This window comes from Culex pipiens, chromosome 1 (genome assembly GCF_016801865.2).
Source record: "Culex pipiens pallens isolate TS chromosome 1, TS_CPP_V2, whole genome shotgun sequence".
Classification (NCBI taxonomy): Eukaryota; Metazoa; Arthropoda; class Insecta; order Diptera; family Culicidae; genus Culex; species Culex pipiens.
In genome coordinates this window covers 104086668-104109304 of record NC_068937.1, presented here as the reverse complement: position 1 = coordinate 104109304, position 22637 = coordinate 104086668, and the positions used below count along the sequence as shown (strand labels likewise).

General features: G+C 39.0%; 2 protein-coding genes across 13 annotated transcripts in view; both read right to left on the bottom strand.

Moving 5' to 3' along the window:
* LOC120426217 (putative thiamine transporter SLC35F3) overlaps positions 1 to 15371 on the bottom strand; it is a 169965-nt gene extending 154594 nt beyond the window's left edge. For all 12 annotated transcript variants that reach the window (XR_008212779.1, XR_008212778.1, XR_008212780.1 and 9 more), the window contains exon 1: positions 14976 to 15371. The gene's annotated coding sequence lies outside the window, so the exon portion shown is untranslated. The remainder of the gene's footprint in view (positions 1 to 14975) is intronic.
* Positions 15126 to 18056, bottom strand: LOC120431810 (uncharacterized). The gene is made up of 3 exons (XM_039596929.1): positions 16556 to 18056; positions 15717 to 15868; positions 15126 to 15275 (listed from the first exon to the last, which is right to left on the bottom strand). The coding sequence occupies exons 1-3, from the start codon at positions 18054 to 18056 to the stop codon at positions 15126 to 15128; spliced, it is 1803 nt and encodes a 600-aa protein (XP_039452863.1).
* Between the last annotated feature and the right edge of the window lie 4581 nt (positions 18057 to 22637).

Here is a 22637-nt window from a genome sequence, read left to right as displayed (position 1 = left end):
CTGAAAAATGTATTTTCTAGTCTTTTAAATTAAATTAACGTAACGTAATAATATTTTTGTAAATTTGGCCCGCAAGCTCATTTGTGTTGGCCTATCCTCGAAAAACTTTGAGCACCCCTGGTATAAACAGTAAAAATATACTGATAAGTCTAGCCCATAGCACTACTGCTCGGTTTGCAAGCGTTCGATTAAAAAAGTTTATAAATAATCAATTTTGTATCTTTCCGCAGTAGGCTGCCCACGATTTTTAAAATTTCAACAGATAAACAAATTGCTTATGGTCGCACAGTGAAACCTGACCTCATACCCATCTTACTAACTCATGTGATACTTTGCCGGAGACGCAGCCGATTTAGCGGTCCCATCACTCAAGTATCGGACTAACATTCCCATCCACTTCCCCGTGTCTTACCACTGGTCGTGGCCGGCGTCGGTATTGATCAGCATGATAGGGACCTTTGAAAATTGCGAAGGGATGATTGGTTCCTACTTTTCATCTGTGGTCCATGGAGCAATTTTTGGAGGTCCTGGTCAATAACGAAGTAGCAGCTACGGGTAGACACCAATGCTATGCTATGCTTATATTCATAAATTATAGAAACAATAAAAATAATTATTTCATCAATAGATTTCAATTATGATTCAAAAAAAAAAATCACAACTTGTTACAAAACTTAATTAATTAATGATTTCATACATTTCCGCTGTTTATTTATTTTCCCCGGCCGCTCTGTTTGTTTATTGTGAATTTGCTGGAAAACAAGCCGTCGTGTTTCCAGCGAAGAGGAAAAACTAGCGAGATTCGCCCGCGAACCAGTCGTCGCGTTAATTTTCATTGGCCGTCGTCGCCGCCAAATGTGTGTCGTAAATCGACGCAAATCAATAAACACGTCAGCATCACTTGCTATTAACCCATGCAATGGAATTTTTTTCGCTTTCTAGAATGTTGAGATATTTTTTTTTTTCTAAATATGCAAAAACGGAAATTTGACCAATTCAAGGGCTACAATTTTCCCCGGAATCCAGCAGGTCGACATTGATCGATAATAATAAACCCTAAAATTATGACCGATCTGTTTTCTGGGACTCCTGCCCTCCTCGTAACCAAACCAATGATGATGGGAGACCAAAAGTAAACAATTTACCACTCAAATTGCATTAAATAATGCAGTAATGGAATCGCCGGCAGCCCGGGACCTTTTGCACCACCCCTCAGTCAGCTCTTTTCGCATATAAATGAATTACCGTAATAAAAGTGTTGAAAATGACCACGGCACGCTGGTTAACCAGGGCAGTGTTTGCGTGCACTGATCATTTGGAAAGAGGGCGAACCAGAATCAATAAATCGTGGTTAATTTATATTACTTATGATTGCGTACATGAATCATGTTTTATTTGAGATGTTTTAACCTCATATTCGTACTACAGGATGCATTAATGAAAAGGCTTAAAAAACAATTCTAATTAGTTTTTCGAATTGGATCACAAATCACTCGCTCAGTGCCGATCAAATCGCTTCAATCGCACTTAAAAGTGCATTTTTTTATCGCGGTCTTTGGATAATCAAGTCTGGACTGTATTTCAATTCTTTATAACATAAATCCGCACCATCACCTTTGACACTGAATATTACACACTGCATGTGCACTTTTTGTAAACACAACAAAAAGTTGCAACCGACGGGATTCAAACCCGGCACCAACGGTAAGGACTGGCGCCTTAGCCCGATCGGCCATCAGACCGGTGAAGAAGGGTAAGGATAAACGCATACATAAGCTTGACATTTCGGTCAAGAAGGTTTCCCGTACTGATGGGCTACATATTTCAGGGTGTAAAATTACATAAAATTTCATTAAATAATACAAAATTTACTTCACACACAGCAAATAAAGTAGTAATCCAGCTGCGTGTAAAAGGCCTGGGTGTAAAATAAATTTTGCATTATTTAATGAAATTCTGTGTATGATTTACACCCTGAAATGTGTAGCCCATCAGTATGGGAAACCTACTTGACCGAAATGTGAAGCTCACATATACGTTTATCCTTACCGTTTTTCATGGCCGAGCGGGCTAAGGCGCCAGTTCTTGCTGATGGTGCTCGGTTTGAATCCCATCGGTTGCAACTTTTTTGTTATGTTTCAAAAATTGTACATGCAGCGTGTAATATTAAGTGTCTTTTTTGACGAAGGTGATGTGCATGCTTTTGCATGCGATTTTACCATCGGATTTTTTGCTGTGCACGCAGCAGGATTACTACTTTCTTAGCTGTGTGGTTTATTTGAATGTTGCATGTGGTAAATTCAAAACTATAAATATGGTAATCGTTCAGATGTGTTCTTGAAGAAAATACACTCAAAAAATATTCAATCGTCTCTATTTGGATCAGTTTACAGATCGCCCAATATTTAAAAAATCATAGAAAATCGATAATCGTACAAAATGATTCGCTTTTAACTGCATTTGAAAGCTTTTGTTGTGATCTTTGGATTGATGTATGGACCGAATGTAAATTTTAACGTAATACTTCAAGTTTTTGAAGAAAAACATTTATCCTTCACCCAAAGGAAAAATACATCTCAAAATTTGCAACAGTGGATTTGCTGCAGAAAATGTCACGTTTTATAACATTTTTTGCAGCAAACCCGTAGATCATTTTTGCCCGCGTGTGAACATTTCAGCGATCTGCAGTTCTCACCAACACATATAATGCTGGCCTGTCCCCGAGCAACAATCCAAAGAGAAGAATATGTTGGTGCTCTTTCACTCACATTTCATCAAGCGTCCATGGCGCGGTGGTAGCGTGTCGGATCAATAGCCAAGAAGTTGGTGGTTCAATCCTCGTTCTGTTAAGGGTTTTTTTTTGTAAAATACAACCAAAAAGCCATCGGTAATGTCGATAATTGTCGGTAACGGGCAAAAATGTCATACCCCTATATCGCAAAAAATGCATGAGGACAGTTTTCATGCAGATTCTGATAAACTTTCATGCCGCCATGCATCACAATCATGCGACCGCCGTTTGGGTGTTGAAATCTCAACTTCGAAACACTTGTTGTTTACAGATGAGCAATTCTGTACGAATTCCGGAAATAAATTTTATTTGTATTTTTTTTTATTTGGCTCAAACTTTATGGCGGCCGTCTATATGACCAAAGAAGGCATTTTGTGTAATTGGTTCACCCATACAAGTCTCCGTACAATATTTAATGGCAGCTGTCCATACAAAAATGGTAACGGAGCGTTCTTTTATTACGTAACACAAAAATTTGGAATTTTAGACCCCCCTATCGTGGACAATTTCCAAATATTTTTTTTTGTATGGAGCGTGCACAGCTAAAAAAGTAGTAATCTAGCTGCGTGTAAAAGGCCTGGGTGTAAAATAAATATTGCATTATTTTATGCAATTTTATGTAATTTTACACCCTGAAATATGTAGCCCGTCATATTCCTTTCTGTCGATAAGTGATTCTTATGTAAAATCGGACGGGGAATACGATGGTGAGGTCAAATTTAAAAAATAAATAGGGCTGTTTTGAGATACGACCATGTAAAGTTTTCAATTGCGCAATACAGGTAGACAACATATTTTAATCTAAATTTTGATCACGGAAATGGATTCTACGTCCAATTTCCTTCAAAATTGAGTCTAAGACCGACCCTCTAAGATTTGTGGTTCCTGAGTTATCGTCGTTTGAAGATAGAGGTTTCGCTCAAAAATCGCCAAAAAGTCGATTTTTTGGGAGGGTACAAAAATGGAGGGAGTGGTCCGATTTGGATGAAATTCGGGATTTTTGCATGTTTTGATAGTCTCAACAGCTCTGGCAAATTTGAGCAGAATCGGAGATGATAATTTTCAAATTTGGGTAATTCTCCGCCAACTCACACAGCAGTTGCCCCGACCCCTCTTCGATTTGCGTGAAACTTTGTCCTAAGGGGTAACTTTTGTCCCTGATCACGAATCCGAGGTCCGTTTTTTGATATCTCGTGACGGAGGGGCGGTACGACCCCTTCCATTTTTGAACATGTGAAAAAAGAGGTGTTTTTCAATAATTTGCAGCCTGAAACGGTGATGAGATAGAAATTTGGTGTCAAAGGGACTTTTGTGTAAAATTAGACGCCCGATTTGATGGCGTACTCAGAATTCCGAATAAACGTATTTTTTATCGAAAAAAACACTAAAAAAGTTTTAAAAATTCTCCCATTTTCCGTTACTCGACTGTAAAAAATTTTGGAACATGTCATTTTATGGGAAATTTAATGTACTTTTCGAATCTACATTGTCCCAGAAGGGTCATTTTTTCATTTAGAACAAAATTTTTCATTTTAAAATTTCGTGTTTTTTCTAACTTTGCAGGGTTATTTTTTAGAGTGTAACAATGTTCCACAAAGTTGTAGAGCAGACAATTGCAAAAATTTTGATATATAGACATAAGGGGTTTGCTTATAACCATCACGAGTTATCGCGATTTTACGAAAAAAAGTTTTGAAAAAGTTGGTCGTCATCGATCATGGCCATTCATGGTCACCCGCGACAGACACGGACGACGAAACAAAGAGAAACGCAAAAATTAACTTTTTCAAAACTTTTTTTCGTAAAATCGCGATAACTCGTGATGTTTATAAGCAAACCCCTTATGTCTATACATCAAAATTTTTGTAATTGTCTGCTCTACAACTTTGTAGAACATTGTTACACTCTAAAAAATAACCCTGCAAAGTTAGAAAAAACACGAAATTTTAAAATGAAAAATTTTGTTCTAAATGAAAAAATGACCCTTCTGGGACAATGTAGATTCGAAAAGTACATTAAATTTCCCATAAAATGACATGTTCCAAAATTTTTTACAGTCGAGTAACGGAAAATGGGAGAATTTTTAAAACTTTTTTAGTGTTTTTTTCGATGAAAAATACGTTTTTTCGGAATTCTGAGTACGCCATCAAATCGGGCGTCTAATTTTACATAAAAGTCCCTTTGACACCAAATTTCTATCTCATCACCGTTTCAGGCTGCAAATTGTTGAAAAACACCTCTTTTTTCGCATGTTCAAAAATGGAAGGGGTCGTACCGCCCCTCCGTCACGAGATATCAAAAAACGGACCTCGGATTCGTGATCAGGGACAAAAGTTACCCCTTAGGACAAAGTTTCACGCAAATCGAAGAGGGGTCGGGGCAACTTTTCCCGATTTCGTGTGAGTTGGTAGAGAATTACCCATTTGCATTTTTTCTTGCACACTTCAGGTGGAATGACCCTTATATCTGATGGCCGAGCGGGCTAAGGCGCCAGTCCTTATTGTTGTTGCTGGGTTTGAATCTCGTCGGTTGCAACATTTTTTTTTGTGTTTGCAAAAATTGTACATGCAGTGTGTAATTTTGAAGAAGGTGATGTGCATGCTTTTGCATGCGATTTTACCATCGGATTTTTTGCTGTGTTGCTGAGATACAGCAACTCAGCGTTTTACGTAGAATATGAAAAATTGGGAATATCTTTTAACAGGATTCAAAGTTATGATTTAAAAAAAAAATATTTTGTAGGTTTTGCGAATATCAATTGAACTTAAGGTACCATACTTCAAACCTTAACTTGGCTGACTTGGCTATGGATTTGATTATTTGGTCCAGAACAAATTAAAGCCAAATCCTAGCACTTTTTTTCGGTTCCTGCTAGCATTACGTGGAATCGCTGTATTTGGGTTGATTAGCGCGAAACCAGAACAAAAATGGCCCGAAAAAAATGACCAAAAAGGTAACGTGTAAACAACTTGCGTAGCACTCATTGGACTGGGAAAACGAGCAAAAAGCCTTTCAAATAGCATAGTTGAGAGGGTTGAAAGGGGCAAAAAAAAAGTAAAAAGCTCTCAAATTGGGTGCCATCAAAAATGTTAAGTGCTGCTCTCTTCTATGGAGAAATGATTGCGATTCTAAACCAAAAGCCGCGTGGCGATTTTTTATCGTTGATTTTTCTTTCACAAAAAAAAACTTGAAACGAATCGTAGTTAAGTAGTTTTGGCAAAACGATGCGATGGTTCCATTTGGGTGATCCATCATGAGGCATTTAGGGTTGTAATTGATTGAAAGGTCCTTTTGGGCTTCAGGGAGGCGAAAGATAACATTTTTAGGTGATTTAAAATAATTCTAAATTCGGTCAAGTTTGAAGGGTTAGCTTTACTGTCGGGTTATATATAAAAATATAACAATTTTCTATGGTTTTGAATTGTTTTAAAACGGAGCAAATTAAAATTTTGGCCTAATTTTTGTGTTTTTTTTTTAAATTTCCATACATAGGTTTAAAGTAACATCAAATTTTCGTTTTTAGATATTTCTGAACCTACACCCAAAGTTATAGAACGAGGGAATAGTCCTCACGAAAATAAACGTGAGGAAAGTGCTATTTTGCGAGAGTATAGTCCTCTCGTGTGTTCATTCGTTCATTGGAACAGTTCATCCTATTGAGTGGCTTATATGGACAAATGAACGCCACGTAGTCACCGAACCATGGTGGCCCAAACGGCAATGGCACGGTTCAATAAGCCGAAGGTCTTGGGTTCGAGTCTCGGTACCGGTACTTTTTTTTATTGGTGAACTTTTTTGGAAAATGAACTCATGAGTAAAGTACTCTAGGTAATTTCGGGATTTATCCTCTCCGTCCGCACACAGTACCATTTTACTACCGAATCGTGCTCTTTATCCTCTCGTATGCCGATGCCCAGTTCTGGGTGTAGTGTTAATAATAAATTTAATGAATATATAAACGTCTAAGTGTAAATAAAAACGGTATTTGGAAGGAAAGGTAGTATTTAAGATTGCCGGAAAGTTGAAAACCCCAAGAAGTTGTACGCCCATTCCCCCCCCCCCCCCCCCCTTTTACAATGATGTCCTTTTAACCCCGTCAACACCAATCTGGTTAACAGCTCAAAGTTTTGATGTCCTTCTGTTGAACGCCCAACCTGTGTTATCGCTAATCAACGTAATCGGTTTAATAAGCGCTGTCATTTTTTTTTGTTTCGCTTCTTCCAGTGCTCCCATCTGACCTGTCTCTCAGGCTCCTTAAAAGCACAATAACTTTGGACCCCTGTCATTAATCGGACCTCATATTTTTGCCTCCAATCCCAGCTTGTTATTTTGCACAACTTTTTGCTACTGCTTGACCCTTTTGAAGTGACGTTCTGGAAAGGGATTAATTATAAATTTCTTGACAACCCAAGCAAGTGCACAATGGCAGTGTGACCAGCAACTCATAACAATGTTGAATCCCCTTTTTTTGTTTCTTCTTGTTACAACTTGGTTTCAACGTCCAAAGGAAGGAAGGACGGAACCAAGGCGGAAATTAGAACATTTTTCCCTCAGACTTTTCTTTTCTTTGCTGGGAAAAGGCCGATGAAGTGAAACTGATGCCACGGTGCTTATTTTCTCGATATTTTTTGCTGCCTCTCGGTGTGTACATCCTAACGCAAACAAAGCCCTCCGGTCTCTTTAATTATGTAGTCGCAGGACGTCCTGCAGAGCGTTTGGACTGGTGACGACTTAACCCTCTCCATTTTTTTTTAATCTTGGGAAAAATTTATCTGAAAATCAAGCATAAAATTAAATACTAAACAAGTAAAGTCCATAAAAACATAAAAAAATGAATAAAAATAATAATGTCGACGATGCAAATTTCTGCTACAAATTCAACACAAACCATTTTGAACCATGAAAAAGTGTGTACCAAAATGTGTATTGTTTCAAACTTTTCCCTCGAAAAAAAAAAAAAAGATCGCAAACCACCTCGCGTGATAAAGTGCTGCCATCGGCAAAGTTTATCACCGCGGGGAAGTAAATTTGAAAACTTCCAAACCATTGCCTCCCCGGTCCAAAAATTTGGCAAATAATGAAAAAAAAGGCAGAAGATTGTTCTAAAGTGGAAGAAAAGCAGCAACCCAACGGAAGCGACATTATTCGCTGCTTTGGCCTGTCGCGATAAATTACTGCGAACTTCGTGGTGGTAAAGCGCTCGACAGGCGGAGGAAAAATGGGTTTCCTTGCGTGGTGGTCTACGGTTTTTCGGGGAGCTTTTCTTCGTTGTAGGAGCGGGTTGTTTGCTAAGTGATGAACAGGGAAGTTTGCTGGAAAGTTGTGTACTCATGTATTTACGCACACTCATTCGAAGTTTGCTAAGTTTTATTAAAATTTACTCAAATTTAGTGGTGCACGCATTTTTTTTTTAAATCTATCAATTTTGTTATGTTAGGAGTGGTTTGACAATATTTTATTTGATTATGGAGTTGATCACTTTAATTTTGATAAGCAATTTCATTGTGTCTTTAATTTTTTTTTTACCATCGCATTGAATCAACTTTGACACGTTTCTAAAATGCAATGTTACTAAATTTTATATGGATGTTGAAAAAGATTCTTGTCTGTATTCGTAATCAAAACTAGAACGATTTAATAGAACTGTTAAGTTTTCAAGTTCTCATAAATTTAACAAATTAACCATCATGATTACGAAAAAATACTCAAATTTTTCTCTAAACTGCGTATCCCGGGCAGACGGTAATAACAAAATTCATGCCATTTCAATAACAAATATTGTTAAAATAACAGAAAGTGTTTTGGAATCTTCTTGAAAAATCCATTTTTGCATAAGAGTTTAATAACAGTTTATGTTATCATAACAAAATTTGTTATTGGTCTGATATTGGTTGAGAGTCAAAACAACTTGGGAATAACATTTTTTGTTATGGAAGAATAACTGCAACCGTAATTGGGATGATCGGATTAGTTGTTAAAATAACAAAAAATAATAACAAAGAGTTGTTCGAAAATAACTTAAAATGTTGTTAGTCTGTTATTACAATAAAAATCCAATAACAAAAAAATCATAACGACGAATAACAAATCTTGTTATAAATAACATAAAATGTTATTGGCCTAGTATTTTCAAATATCAAAAAATATTATTCTCAAGTTATTTCCGTCTGCTCGGGATCGCGAAAAATACAATAAAATGGACTTTCATATGTTTCAAAATTAGTAATTCTTTTTAAGAAAATACTAAAAATTTCCCCAAAACTACGTTTATTTGTCATATATTTTGAAAGTAATAACACGTTTTTTTGAAAATACTAAATTTGTTCACGAAATTTCGCATTTTCAAAAAAATAAATAAATAACTTAATCCACCTATGTGGTTGGTGCCTTCCTCACTCTTTTCCAACAATGAGTGATATGTGATATGATGGGTTTGAGACACAAATTTCGTCTAATTTTGTTAAGTTCCGGATTACAAAAAACACACATATCACTCAAGGGCTCACAAGTGGCATCATAAGTGGTCTTAGCTTGAGACAGGGTTGCCAGATCTTCAATGTTTTAGACTCGTTGGAAAGGTCTTTCAATTACCTAACTAACGATGTATAACATCATGATGTTTGGTTCAGTTTACTGCCATTTATTCAACTTCCGAAAAGATGCGAAGACACATTTTTATACATAACTTTTGAACTACTTATCGAAACTTCAAACAATTCAATAGCACTGTATGGGACCCTAAACCAAGTCGAATGCGATTGGTTTGGTCAAAATCGGTTCAGCCAGTGCTGAGAAAACTGAGTGACATTATTGGTCACATACACACACACACATATACAGCAATTCCCCACGAAAACAGCATGATTCGAAAAAAAAAGTTCTCCGATCGGGCTCAAAATTTTTCTGCGGGTTCCTTGGCCAAAATAATTAGACCCGTATTTTTTTGTTTGGCCATTAGGGTGACCTACGCCGTGTTAGGGTGGTCCGAAAAATGGCAATTTTCGTCGATTTTCGCAAAAACCACTTTTTTCAAAAAATCATATCTCCGCGCCATTTCATCCGATTTTAGCTGTCTTAGGCGCAAAAGAAAGGTGATTAGTTTGGCTATTTGAGAAAAATAGTAAGAAGTTTCAAAAATCTAGCTCAACATTTGAAAAGGTCGTATGAAAACTTAAAATGCTGTTTTGTCTGAAAATATTTTTATCAGATTCCTCGGAAAATTTTACATAACATATCAAAAAATGGTGAAGTTATGTTTTCAATACTCTGAGATACGATTTTTTGAAAATAAAAACTGGGTTTTTCGACGCGCCACGCGCAAAAATGGGAAAATGACGAAAACGGGAAAAAACGACTTTTTTCACTAAAACTGCGATAACTTCAAAATTTCAGTAATGACCTATACATGTTAGGGTTCCAAATTTTCGTAATAGGGAGATGGCGTCGCTATTTTTAGACCACGTTTTCCACTTTTTCTCATCCAAACCGACTACTTTATCGACTTCATTTTGCTGGGCGAGATAGGACGCCGTCTATTTTTAGACGATGATTCAGCACTTTTACACTCTTGCGCTTAAAAAAATCAGGTGGCAGCACGATGTAACGCCACGTCCCTATTGAAATACGCAACTTTTGGTACCTATACATGTTAGGTCATCGCTGAAATTTTGAAGTTATCGCAGTTTTAGTGAAAAAAGTCGATTTTTTCCCGTTTTCGTCATTTTCCCATTTTTGCGCGTGGCGCGTCAAAAAACCCAGTTTTTATTTTCAAAAAATCGTATCTCAGAGTATTGAAAACATAACTTCACCATTTTTTGATATATTATGTAAAATTTTCCGAGGAATCTGATAAAAATATTTTCAGACATAGGCTCTTTGGTCCCGAGACCTTCAAAACAGCATTTTAAGTTTTCATACGACCTTTTCAAATGTTGAGCTAGATATTTGGAACTTCTTACTATTTTTCCCAAATAGCCAAATTAATTACTTTTCTTTTGCGCCTAAGACAGCTAAAATCGGATGAAATGGTGCGGAGATATGATTATTTGAAAAAAGTGGTTTTTGCAAAAATCGACGAAAATTGCAATTTTTCGGACCACCCTAACACGGCACGGTCCCCCTTATGGCCAAACAAAAAAATACGGCCTAATTAATTCGGCCAAGGAACCCCCAGACAAATTTGAGCCCGATCGGAGAACTTTTTTTTTGAATCATGCTGTTTTCGTGGGGAATTGCTGTATACACACACATACATACACACATACATACACACACAAACACATACACACACATACACCCATACACACACCCATACACACACCCATACACACACACACATAACACACAGACATTTGTTCATTTTTCGATTCTGAGTTGATATGTATACATCAAGTTCGTATTTTGGAAATACATCCAAAATTTTAGTGATTGCAATATGGGATCGGAAAATTTGTATCGTTTTGTAATCTTTAATAAAAAATCATTTTTTTTACAAATCTAAATTTTTTTTTTAATAAAATCTCAAAATTTAAGTGTTTGCAACACGGGTGTTAAATAATCGGGAATTTTTCGTACATTTTTAAATACATATAAAAAAAATCGTGATTTAAAAAAAGTATGAAATGCCGGGACCGTGGTGTAGGGGTAAGCGTGATTGCCTCTCACCCAGTCGGCCTGGGTTCGATCCCAGACGGTCCCGGTGGCATTTTTCGAGACGAGGTTTGTCTGATCACGCCTTCCGTCGGAAGGGAAGTAAATGTTGGTCCCGGACTAACCTAAAAATAAAAAAAGGTTAGGTCGTTAGCTCAGTCCAGGTGTAGGAGTCGTCTCCCTTGGTCCTGTCTCGGTGGAGTCGCTGGTAGGCAGTTGGACTAACAATCCAAAGGTCGTCAGTTCGAATCCCGGGGCGGATGGAAGCTAAGGTGTAAAAAGAGGTTTGCAATTGCCTCAACAATCAAGCCTTCGAACACCTAGTTTCGAGTAGGAATCTCGCAATCGAGAACGCCAAGGTAATGCTGTAGAGCGAATAATTTGATTTTTTTTTTTGATGAAAAACTCAAGATCATTTGATACATATTTTGTAAAAACTAAAATGTTCTCTTTGAAAATCACATATTTTTGTTATTTTTTTTTATTTTTTTTCAAAAAAAGTATTGTTACTTTCAAAATGTTTTAAAAAATCCCGTTTACCCATATTGTAAAAAACTAAAATTAAAACAATATAATTTTTTGAAATTCTGATGATTTTTAAAGTGTTATGACAGAGCAAACAAAAATGAGACAAAACACAATTATTTGAGCAATTCTCCGCGAAAACCGGAAATGGATTTCAGTTTTTTTTTATTACAGTCTTGCAGATAACTAAAGAAGCTACTTTGTATCTTTTTCGCTCATACAAGTCTTCACATAATTTTGGCAGCTTTGCATACAGAAATCGGTGCATTGGGATGAATTTTTCTGACTGATTTGGTATCTTTGAAAAAGTTGTTGGTTTTGGTTTGGACTGCTCAGAAAAAAATAGTTACACTCTCATTAAAATTAACAATTTTGTACTTACTTTTTATCACAAATTTGAATATTTTTTATTTTTTTTTTGGAAATCGAAAACGGATTTTTTAGAGATATTTTGCCGCTGAGCTATGATTTTTTGGATGGAATAACGATTTTTTTTTCAAGAAAATAATTTCTTGCAAAAACAACTTTGTTGCCTTTTTTTTAATTTTTCATTTAAAATTGAATTTGCGCTCGAAAAGTGCTTTGTAGTTTTTTTTTTTTTAAGAATTCGCACCGTTATCGAATTAATGTCAATTTAAATTCAATTTTGAGAAATGAAGCGTACATTTCTGTTTTTTTTTTAAGTTTATGTGACCATAAATGCTCATTTCTGATAAGTCAAGTGGACACTTTTTGAAATCTCAGACAACCCCCACCCCTCCCTCTCCCCTTTCGTGGTCAATTTCCATACAACAAATTTTTTTTTGAATGGAGCGTGGACAATCGACCCACCGTTATTTTAATTTTCCGTTAATTTTTTTTTCTCATATCTTTTTATCCTAAAATGTCGTTCGGATTTATTGCAACACAAGTAAAAAATTACATCTTCAACCAAAATATTGAAAGAATATAATTAAATGTTGATCAAATTTGTAGCAACCTGCGTCACATACAAACCTTTTCTCCAACAAAAGTGACTTTTTAAACTAAATTCACGTCATCGTTCTCTTCTTTTTTTTCACTCAGATGTAAGTTATGATTACGTAGTCGACCAGCAGCCCATCGGCCGGGAGCTGTTCCACCAGTTCTGCAAAGTCAAGCGGCCACAATATTTTCGGTACATCACGTTCCTGGACGACATTGCGAGGTAAGTTTTGCAGCTCGGCTCTCTTGAAAACAATTCCAGAACTTATCAGTTTGCTTGTTTGTCTGTGGGGGTTTGTTTGTTTATGGGCGAGAATTTTAGCGGAAGAAATCTTTACGGATTTTCCAAACACAAACACAACCCACATGCTCCGCACTAAGCTCCTTAAAACCGTTTGGGTGGACATAAAAAAAAGGATAAATCCCACGGAAAAAGTGCGGCGGAAATTTGCGCCACCACCGTCGAAGGATGCTTCTTGGCAGCACGATAAAAGATGAAGCAAAATTGATAACAGTTGGTCTGGCAACACGGGCCACTTTGGCGGGTAGTCTGCACAAGTTTGCTCGCCCTCCCCCCCGGGGGTTGGAAATCCGTGGAAAATGCTTGGTTTGCCTTCCAGACTTGTGTGCAGCAGCGCAAATCTAGGTTAATAGTCGATAAAAAAAATATTGCTGCTCCAGGAAAATTCGCCGGAATAGTTTCTGCAGGAGCGAGCTTTAAATCGTGAACTTTTGGGACTTAAAGTTTTTCCGTAAACTGACACTGGGAATTGTTTTAAAACACATGAGTTGGAAATTTTCTTTCATAAACTGCCGAAAAATTGTTAGCTGCCACTGAATTTCCTTGAATTCTGGTTTTTCCACCAGTGATATAACACACTTCGAGTTTAGAGCTATTTTCCGCCCCATCTGGTAATTCAGAATTCAGAAACTTTCTCAGTATTTCCCTGTCATGCAATGAAGTTACATCAGTGTAATGCAACGTACCTATGTTGGACCTACAACAATGATTGACCGTATAGTTTAATATTTGAAATTAATTTTATTCTTCAAAAAACATTCTTCATCTGAAAATTATCAACATTTTAGAAACAAATAATACTCCTCATTTTCTTTTTAACTTGACTTAAACCAGAAAAGGGTACTTTCACCCTACTTTCAAAACAGAGTGTTAGTTTTCCCAGGGATTTTCCCACGTTACTCAGCATACTGCTGCTGCTTCTGGTGGACGGACAGGTGTGACTACCGGTGATGATTTTAGCACGTGGCTGTCAGAATATGTAAGGTACACAAGTTAATGCTTGTCGGAACGATGTTCGTCCATTAGGAGAGGTGTACGTATATATCTACACAAATGACGGCACGTGTAATTATGAAGTGTGCAAACGGAAACAAGTGCTGAAATGTTGAATAGTTTTGTTTAATTAAGTGTTTGCATTTTAATTGCAAATTAAGTTTTCTGTTCGATTCTTGAATTAAATTTGTTTATAATTCTTATTAATAATTATCAGAAATATTTTTTTTGTACAAATCACACTAAATTTCAAGTTGCACAAACAACTAAAAGATTGCATTTCTTGAGCTTTTTATCATGATAGAAAATTTGGGTCAAAAGTTGGAGGTGTTTGATTAACCTTTGTACCCATATTTTTATTTTTTTTTTTTGCTTGTAACTTTTAAATCTGTGGGAAAAGGTACCAATATTTTTACAATTCACTCGGGGAAAAAAAACACAAAGGTTGAGTCAAGAGAGACAGAAATGTAGCGTGACGGGACAACATCGTAAAATTGGATAATTTTTTTTCTCTCCGAGTGAGTTTTTAAAAACTCTTTTTCTACAGTTGTATAGAAATCGCAATTTCGTCAAATTTTGTTGATTTGACAGGTACTTTTTTTTCGTGACGGGACAACGCGAGCAAAACCCTCTTTTGAAAATATCTGCGATGTCCCGTTACGAAAAAAAGTACCAGAAAAATCTTCTCAAAATAAGTTTTTTTTTATTCAAAATTTATAGTTTTGAATGTTAGTTTTATTCTTACTTACTTACTTTTATTGGCGCTACACCATTAGCTTGGCCTGCTGCACGATTCTCCGCCAACAAGCTCGGTCCATGGCTGCATGTCTCCAATTTCGCGGTGCACCCACACTTTCTAGATCGCTCTCCACTTGGTCCACCCACCTCGCACGTTGCACCCCCCTACGTCTTGTTCCTACCGGTTCCGACACAAACACCAACTTCGCAGGATTGATCTTCTGGTTCCGTTGGCTCAATTGCTCGGTACGTTCCGGCATCCTTGCAACATGACCGGCCCACTGCAACCGTCCAGCCTTCGCGACCTTCCGGATGCTTGGTTCGTTGTAGAGTTGTGCAAGTTCGTGGTTCATTCTCCGCCGCCATCCGTCGTTCTCATATACGCCACCAAAGATGGTCCTTAGCACTCGACGTTCGAATGTCCTCTTCGAGCATTGTCCACGTCTCGTGCCCGTAGAGGACGACCGGTCTTATCAGCGACTTATAGATGGAACACTTCGTATGTAGGGAGAATTTCCGGGACCTTAGGCTCTTGTGGAGACCGAAATAAGCACGACTTCCAGCGATGATGCGTCTCCGAATTTCCCTGCTACAGCTGTTGTCCGACGTCACCAACGATCCGAGGTACACAAACTCCTCTACCACCTCGAATTCGTCCCCGTCGATTGTAACGCTTGGTCCAATGCGAGCCCTAAGGGACTCGGTTCCTCCTGCCAGCAGGTACTTTGTCTTCGCCACATTCACCCTTAGCCCAACCTTCTCTGCTTCCCGCTTCAAGCCGGTGTACGCATCCGCAACCGCCTTGAACGTTCTGCCAACAATGTCCATGTCGTCAGCGAAGCAGATGAATTGGTTGGACTTGCTGAAGATCGTGCCCCGCATATTGAAGCCCGCTCGTCTCATAACACCTTCCAGTACCACATTGAAACAGAGGCAAGAAATCCCATCGCCTTGCCGAAGCCCCCCGAGTGAAGGAAACGAGTCCGATTCCGCACCCGATATCTTCACACAGCACCGAGCCCCATCCATCGTCATCTTGATCAGTCTGATCAACTTCCCGGGAAAGCCGTTCTCGTCCATAATTTTCCATAGCTCTTCGCGATCGACTGAGTCGTACGCGGCTTTGAAGTCGATGAATAGGTGGTGCGTGGGAACTTGGTACTCGCGACACTTTTGGAGGATTTGTCGCACAGTGAAGATTTGGTCGGTTGTTGATCTCCCCATGACGAATCCGGCTTGATAACTTCCAACAAAACCTTCCGCTATTGGCGATAGGCGGCTGAAGAGGATCTGGGAGAACACTTTGTAGGCCGCGTTGAGGACTGTGATGGCACGGTAGTTCTCACAATCTAACTTGTCCCCCTTCTTGTAGATCGGGCATATTACTCCCACTTTCCACTCCTCCGGTAGCTGTTCTGACTCCCAGATCCTGACTATCAGCCGGTGCAAACAGGACGCCAGCTTCTCCGGGCCCATCTTGATGAGTTCAGCACCGATACCATCCTTACCCGCTGCTTTGTTGTTCTTCAGCTTCTTGATGGCATCCTTAACTTCCCTCATCGTGGGAACTGGCTCCTCTCCTTCTCCTGCTGTACCGATGAAGTCCTCTCTCCCGCCGCCTTGAGCCCCTGCATCTGCTTCTGCGCCATTCAGGTGTTCATCGAAGTGCTGCTTCCACCTGTCGATCACCTCACGCTCGTTCGTCAAGATAGCTCCATTTTTATCCCGGCACATTTCGACTCGCGGCGTGAAGCCGTTGCGGGATCCGTTGAGCTTCTTGTAGAACTTGCGCGTTTCGTTCGAGCGATGCAGCTGCTCCATGTCCTCAAACTCCAACTCTTCCTGGTGGCGCACTTTTGCCCGGAAGAGCTGGTGCTGCTGCCTTCGCTTCTGTCCATACGCCTCTTCGTAATCACGGAGATTGTACTGCAGCATTGCCCTCCGTGCTGCATTCTTCTCCTCCAAAATCGCTCGACACTCCTCGTCGAACCAATCGTTCCGTCGTCCTCGTTCCACAAATCCGATGGTGCTTTCTGCTGCGTTGGTGATGGCTGCCTTGACGCTCCTCCAGCAGTCCTCGAGGGGAGCTTCCAACAGCTCACCCTCCCCTGGCAACGCAGCCTCCAGCGAATGCGCGTACCGGGAGGCGACTTCCGGTAACTTAAGCCGCTCCAGATCCAACCGCGGAGGGCGGCGGTACCGAACGCTTTTCGCCAGGGAAAGTCGTTGGCGCATTTTCACCATCACCAGATAGTGGTCCGAGTCGACGTTGGCGCCGCGATAGGTCCTGACGTCGATGATGTCGGAAAAGTGTCTACCGTCGATTACAACGTGGTCGATTTGTGATTCCGTTCCTTGCGGTGATCTCCAGGTGTACTTGTCTCGGAGGTTGTGCTGGAAGCAGGTGCTTCGTACGGCCATGTTTTTGGAGGTGGCGAAGTCGATCAGTCGCAGGCCGTTTTCGTTCGTGCGTACGTGGGCGCTGAACTTTCCTATCACCGGTCTGAATTCCTCCTCCTGGCCAACCTGAGCGTTAAAATCTCCAATAACGATTTTGACGTCATGTTTTGGGCAGCTGTTGTACGTCCAGTTCAGCTGCTCGTAAAATGCGTCCTTGTCGTCATCTTCGCTTCCTGAGTGCGGGCTGTGCACGTTTATGATGCTGATGTTGAAGAAACGGCCCTTAACCCTCAACACGCACATTCGGTCGGTGAGCGGGGTCCACCCAATCACACGATCGTGCATTTCGCCCAGCACTATAAAGGCTGTCCCCAGCCTCTTTTTCTCGCCGCGGCTCTGGTAGATTGTACAGCCAATCCTTCTGTACTCTTGCACCTCCTCCGCGCCTATCCAGCCAACCTCCTGCAGCGCTACGATGCTGAACTTGCGGACCCTCAATATGTCGGAAAGTATGCGGATACTCCCGTCAAATTTGAGAGACCTGCAATTCCACGTTCCGAGCTTCCAATCGTGGGACCTCGTAAGAAGTCCAGTTCCGTGCCGATTGGTCCGGCTCGCATCGTGTGCTTCCTGCACTGGTGTTTTACGGCGGGTTCGTGTGGCCTGCACCAACCCCCTGTCTCGCCGGAGGACCATCGTGCCGGTACTGTTTAAAGTCCCACGCCGACACAAGGACTTTTACTCAGCCGCCCCTAACCTGGGGTACAGACGCTGTTTCGAGCCGCCCCTAACCTGGGGAACAGACGCTCGGATGAGGGGGGGGGGGGGAGGTGTCAACCACCTACTACCTGCAATGAGCCGCCCCTAACATGGGGAACAGACGCTCACTGCGGCGGAAGGGTCGAACGCCGGGGTTTTGAGCCGCCCTTAACCCCTTATTCAAATTCTTCTAAACTTTATAGAAAGAGTCATATACTCAAGGTTGTTAACGAAAAAAATATCGATGCTCGATAACGCTGATCTATCGTTATCGTTTTCGTTATTTCGATAATTCTATCGGCGATAATCTTATCGCCGATAACGGACGACAACTCATTTTTTTTTATCTTTCCAAAATCGACTCAACATTGTTCACAAAATACAGTTTATTTTCGAAATTCATAAAATCTTCATGATTTGCAATATTGATACCCGAAGCGAAATTTTGTATGCTTTTTCACATTAAAAGAGTTTTTTTTTAAATAAATTTTTTTTCACAAAATACCGTTTTTTTTCGAAATTTCTCAAATTTTTATTGAATATGCAAAATTTCGCTTCGTTTGATACCCATATTGCATATTTTCAAAATATTATTATTTTCGAAAAAATACGGTAATTTGTGATATTTTTTTGTTTTATTTTTAAACAAAAACTCTAATAAACTGACAAAGCATATGAAATTTCAATTCGTTTGATATCCATATAGCAAATTTTGAAAATTTTAACATTTTCGAAAAAATACGGTATTTTGTGAAAATTTTAGTATTTAAAAAAAAAAACCCTAATAAAGTGCAAAAGGCATATGGAATTTCGCTTCGTTTGATACCCATATTGCATTCTTTTAAATTTTTTATTATTGTCGAAAAATTTTAGTATTTAAAAAACTCTAATAAATTGAAAAATCATACAAAATTTCAATTCGTTTGACACCCATATTGCAAATTATGAAATTTTTTGCATTTTCGAAAAAAATACGGTATTATGTGAAAAATTTAGTATTTTTCAAAAAAACACTTATAAAGTGAAAAAAGCAAACAAAATTTCGCTTTGATTGATACCCATATTGCATATATTGAAAATTTGTGTATTTTCAAAAAATTCGGTAATTTGTGAAAATTTTAGTATTTTCGAAAAAAAATCTATTAAAGTAAAACAGTATACAAAATTTTGCTTCGTTCGATATCCACATTGCAAATTATTAAAATTTGAATATTTTCGAAAAAATACGGTATTTTGTGAAAATTTTAGTATTTTATAAAAAAAAACTTCAATACAGTGAAAGAAACATACAAAGTTTTGCTTTGTTTGATACCCATGTTGCAAATTAAGAAAATTTGCGTATTTTCGAAAAATACGATATTTTGTGAATTGCTTTGAAACTTAGTACATATAAAAAATATTTTCTTAGTGAAAGCATTGAAAATTTAACCATATCATGTTGAACTAATTGATTTCAGAAATATTTTAAAAATGAGTTATCGTCCTTAATTGGCACTAAGATTAAAAACGTTACTTAATCCACCCTTAGGTGGTTGGTGCCTTCCTCACATTTAAAGGGTGCTATTCAAAATAGACACAAAATGGCGGTGTTTTTCAGAGTTTTATCAATTTTGACTCATTATTCATACCACTAGATTGGGTAGTCAGATCTTCATATTGCAGGGCACTTATGTGGTTACAACTTATGATAGGGTAGTCAGATCTTCAATCCAATTCGTGCTCGTTGAAAAGGTCTTTTAATTACCTAACCAAAGATAGGTCGCATGAATATCATGAGATAAGATGAGATGATCATGAGATCCGGCCTCCAAAATGTGCATAAATAACACTTAGGTGTTTATAAATTTTGATAGGGTTGTCAGATCTTCAATGTTTTGGACGCGTTGGAAAGGTCTTTTGATTACCTATGCAACGATAGGTCGCATGATAGATTCGGACAACGTTTTCATCAAAATATCTGTGAACCGGCCTCCAAAAGGTGCGTAAATAACACTTAAGTGCTTATAACTTTTGATAGGGTTGTCAGATCTTCAATGTCTTGGACGCGTTGGAAAGGTTTTTTGATAACCTATCCAACGATAGGTCGCATGAGAGATCCGAACAACTTTTTCATCAAAATATCTGAGATCCGGCCTCCAAAAAGTGCGTAAATAACACTTAAGTGCTTTTAACTTTTGATAGGGTATTCAGATCTTCAATGTCTTGGACGCGTTGAAAAGGTCTTTTAAATACCTTTCTGAAAATGTATAGCATGACGGGTTTTCTTACAAAAACCACCCTTTTTACAATCTTTCGAACTTTTGTTAAAATCGTTTTTTTAGCATAACTTTTAAAGTACTTAACTAAACTCCATAATTTTTAATAGCGACTTATGGGACCCCAGGACGGATCGAATGAGGCCAAAACGGACAAAATCGGTTAAGCCAGTCTTGAGATAATCGAGTGACAATTTTTTGATCAACATCCCACCACACACACAGACATTTGCTCAGAATTTGATTCTGAGTCGATAGGTATACATGAAGGTGGGTCTAGGAGGTTTAATTGAGAAGTTCATTTTTCGAGTGATTTTATAGCCTTTCCTCAGTAAGGTGAGGAAGGCAAAAACGTAGTTGACTTTATAGCTGTCGGCCACCATTGCTAGTACCAACCACTAGTGTCTTCCTTTTAACTACAAGGACTTCGCCGCCCTGGGCTCCTAAGTGTTTGAGTACGGCACGGAGCGACGGCGCCGGATACCCATATTTACCACTTAGAATTTTAGAGCGCCCGCCGCGGGATTCGAACCGGCAACCTCTGGATTGTGAGTCCAGCGCGCGGTCCGATTGATCCACACGGGCGGGACGGACGCTAAGATTATCGCCGATAGAATTATCGGAATAACGATAACGATAGATTATCGTTACCGTCCCGACGATAACGGAAAACGGAATCGACGTAACACATTATAATGTGGCCCTCTTAAACCTTGCAGTTTCGTCAACGGATCGACAGGCGTGTATCGTTCTTTTTGCGACAAGACTCCGCCTCCCGGGTCTCCTAAGTGTGAAGGTATGGCACGGGGAGAGGGCACCGAATACCTATATTGACACTTAGAATTTTAACCATTATCGTTATCGTCAGACGATAATATTATCGACGATAATTTTATCGATTAAAAACCTTGATATGACTGTTTCTAACATTAGTGGTAGAGTTTAGCAACCCCAAAGTAACTAAATTTGACCTGTTGATTGCTTGTTACATTACTGTATAATAATTTCCAATATTCCAGCTTCGCCATATTGGCCGCCATCTTGAATTGCACATTTCCTGAATACTCTGGAGTATTCAAGACGTCATATTCGAGTTCAGCGATCCCAAATTAGTTGATTAGTTAGTTGAATTTCGCTAGTTGATTGAACTTGAAAATCCTTTTGCGGTGGTTTTTCCATTCAGCCGCCATATTGGATGCCATCTTGAATATCTCGCTTTCCTTTGAGAATCAGGAAAATAAACAAGGTATTTCGAATTCAGGAATTCGTTGAAAATCACTTTTAAATTTTACCGATGAATAAGAATGATATATTTATAACAAATCAAAGGATTTACGATAGCTTGCATAGCGAGACCAATTAAGACCATACATCAATATCACAGACCAACATGCGAGGACAGTGTTGTGTCGTTTTCCTTGTGCCACCCACTCCTCTACAGCCAGAACAATAGAGGACAATGCATTCCCCACACTTGAGAAATGATCTTGGCTCAACAAAGCTTTTTTTCCTCCCCCAGCAGCGGCAGACCCAGACGAGAGCGTTCCACATTTCCGGTTTCCCGGAACTCTCTGGTGCCAAAAGTCATAAATGAAAATTTATGGCACTTCGTTGCGGTGCTGGTGTTCGCTCCATTTCTTTGTTTCTCGCGTGTGTGTGTGAGTGTAATTTGAGTGTGCACGAGAAAAGCATTCTTCGCACATATCACCACTAGCTAGGGGTCGTCCATAAGGAGTGCCACTGCTTTTTCTTCTTCTTTGTACCAAGCAAAGTGTTTGCCTTGATTACACCCACCCAAAACTTGGTGCGCCACTAGAGGAAATTATTTCAACTCTTTTCGCTCTTTTGTTTGAGTTGGTGAAAGTTTTTTTTTGCCGCTCCGCACAATTCCCCGACGACGGTTTCCGTCCGTTTTCCGGTCGACCGAGAACCCAGAATTCCCAGTCCCTCAACTACGACGATGGGGGTGCCGAAAAGGTTTAATTGGAAGGAACGAACGCAAAAAAAAAAAATAACCTGATGAAATGTGATTAAAAACAAAAGTTTTGCCACTTTTCACCTGAGTGATTATGCGGCGTTCGTTGAACCGAATGCTCTGCTGATTGGCTGAGATTACTTTGAATGAGTTGAACCATTCGCTTGAAAAGAGAAGAAGCGAGGCTTGAAGCTTCTCAACTCCACTGAACAATGAAAAAAAAAATTGTAGAAATATTTGAATCGTGCAACCTTGATTAATAAAAAACTAGAGCATTCAATGTAAAAA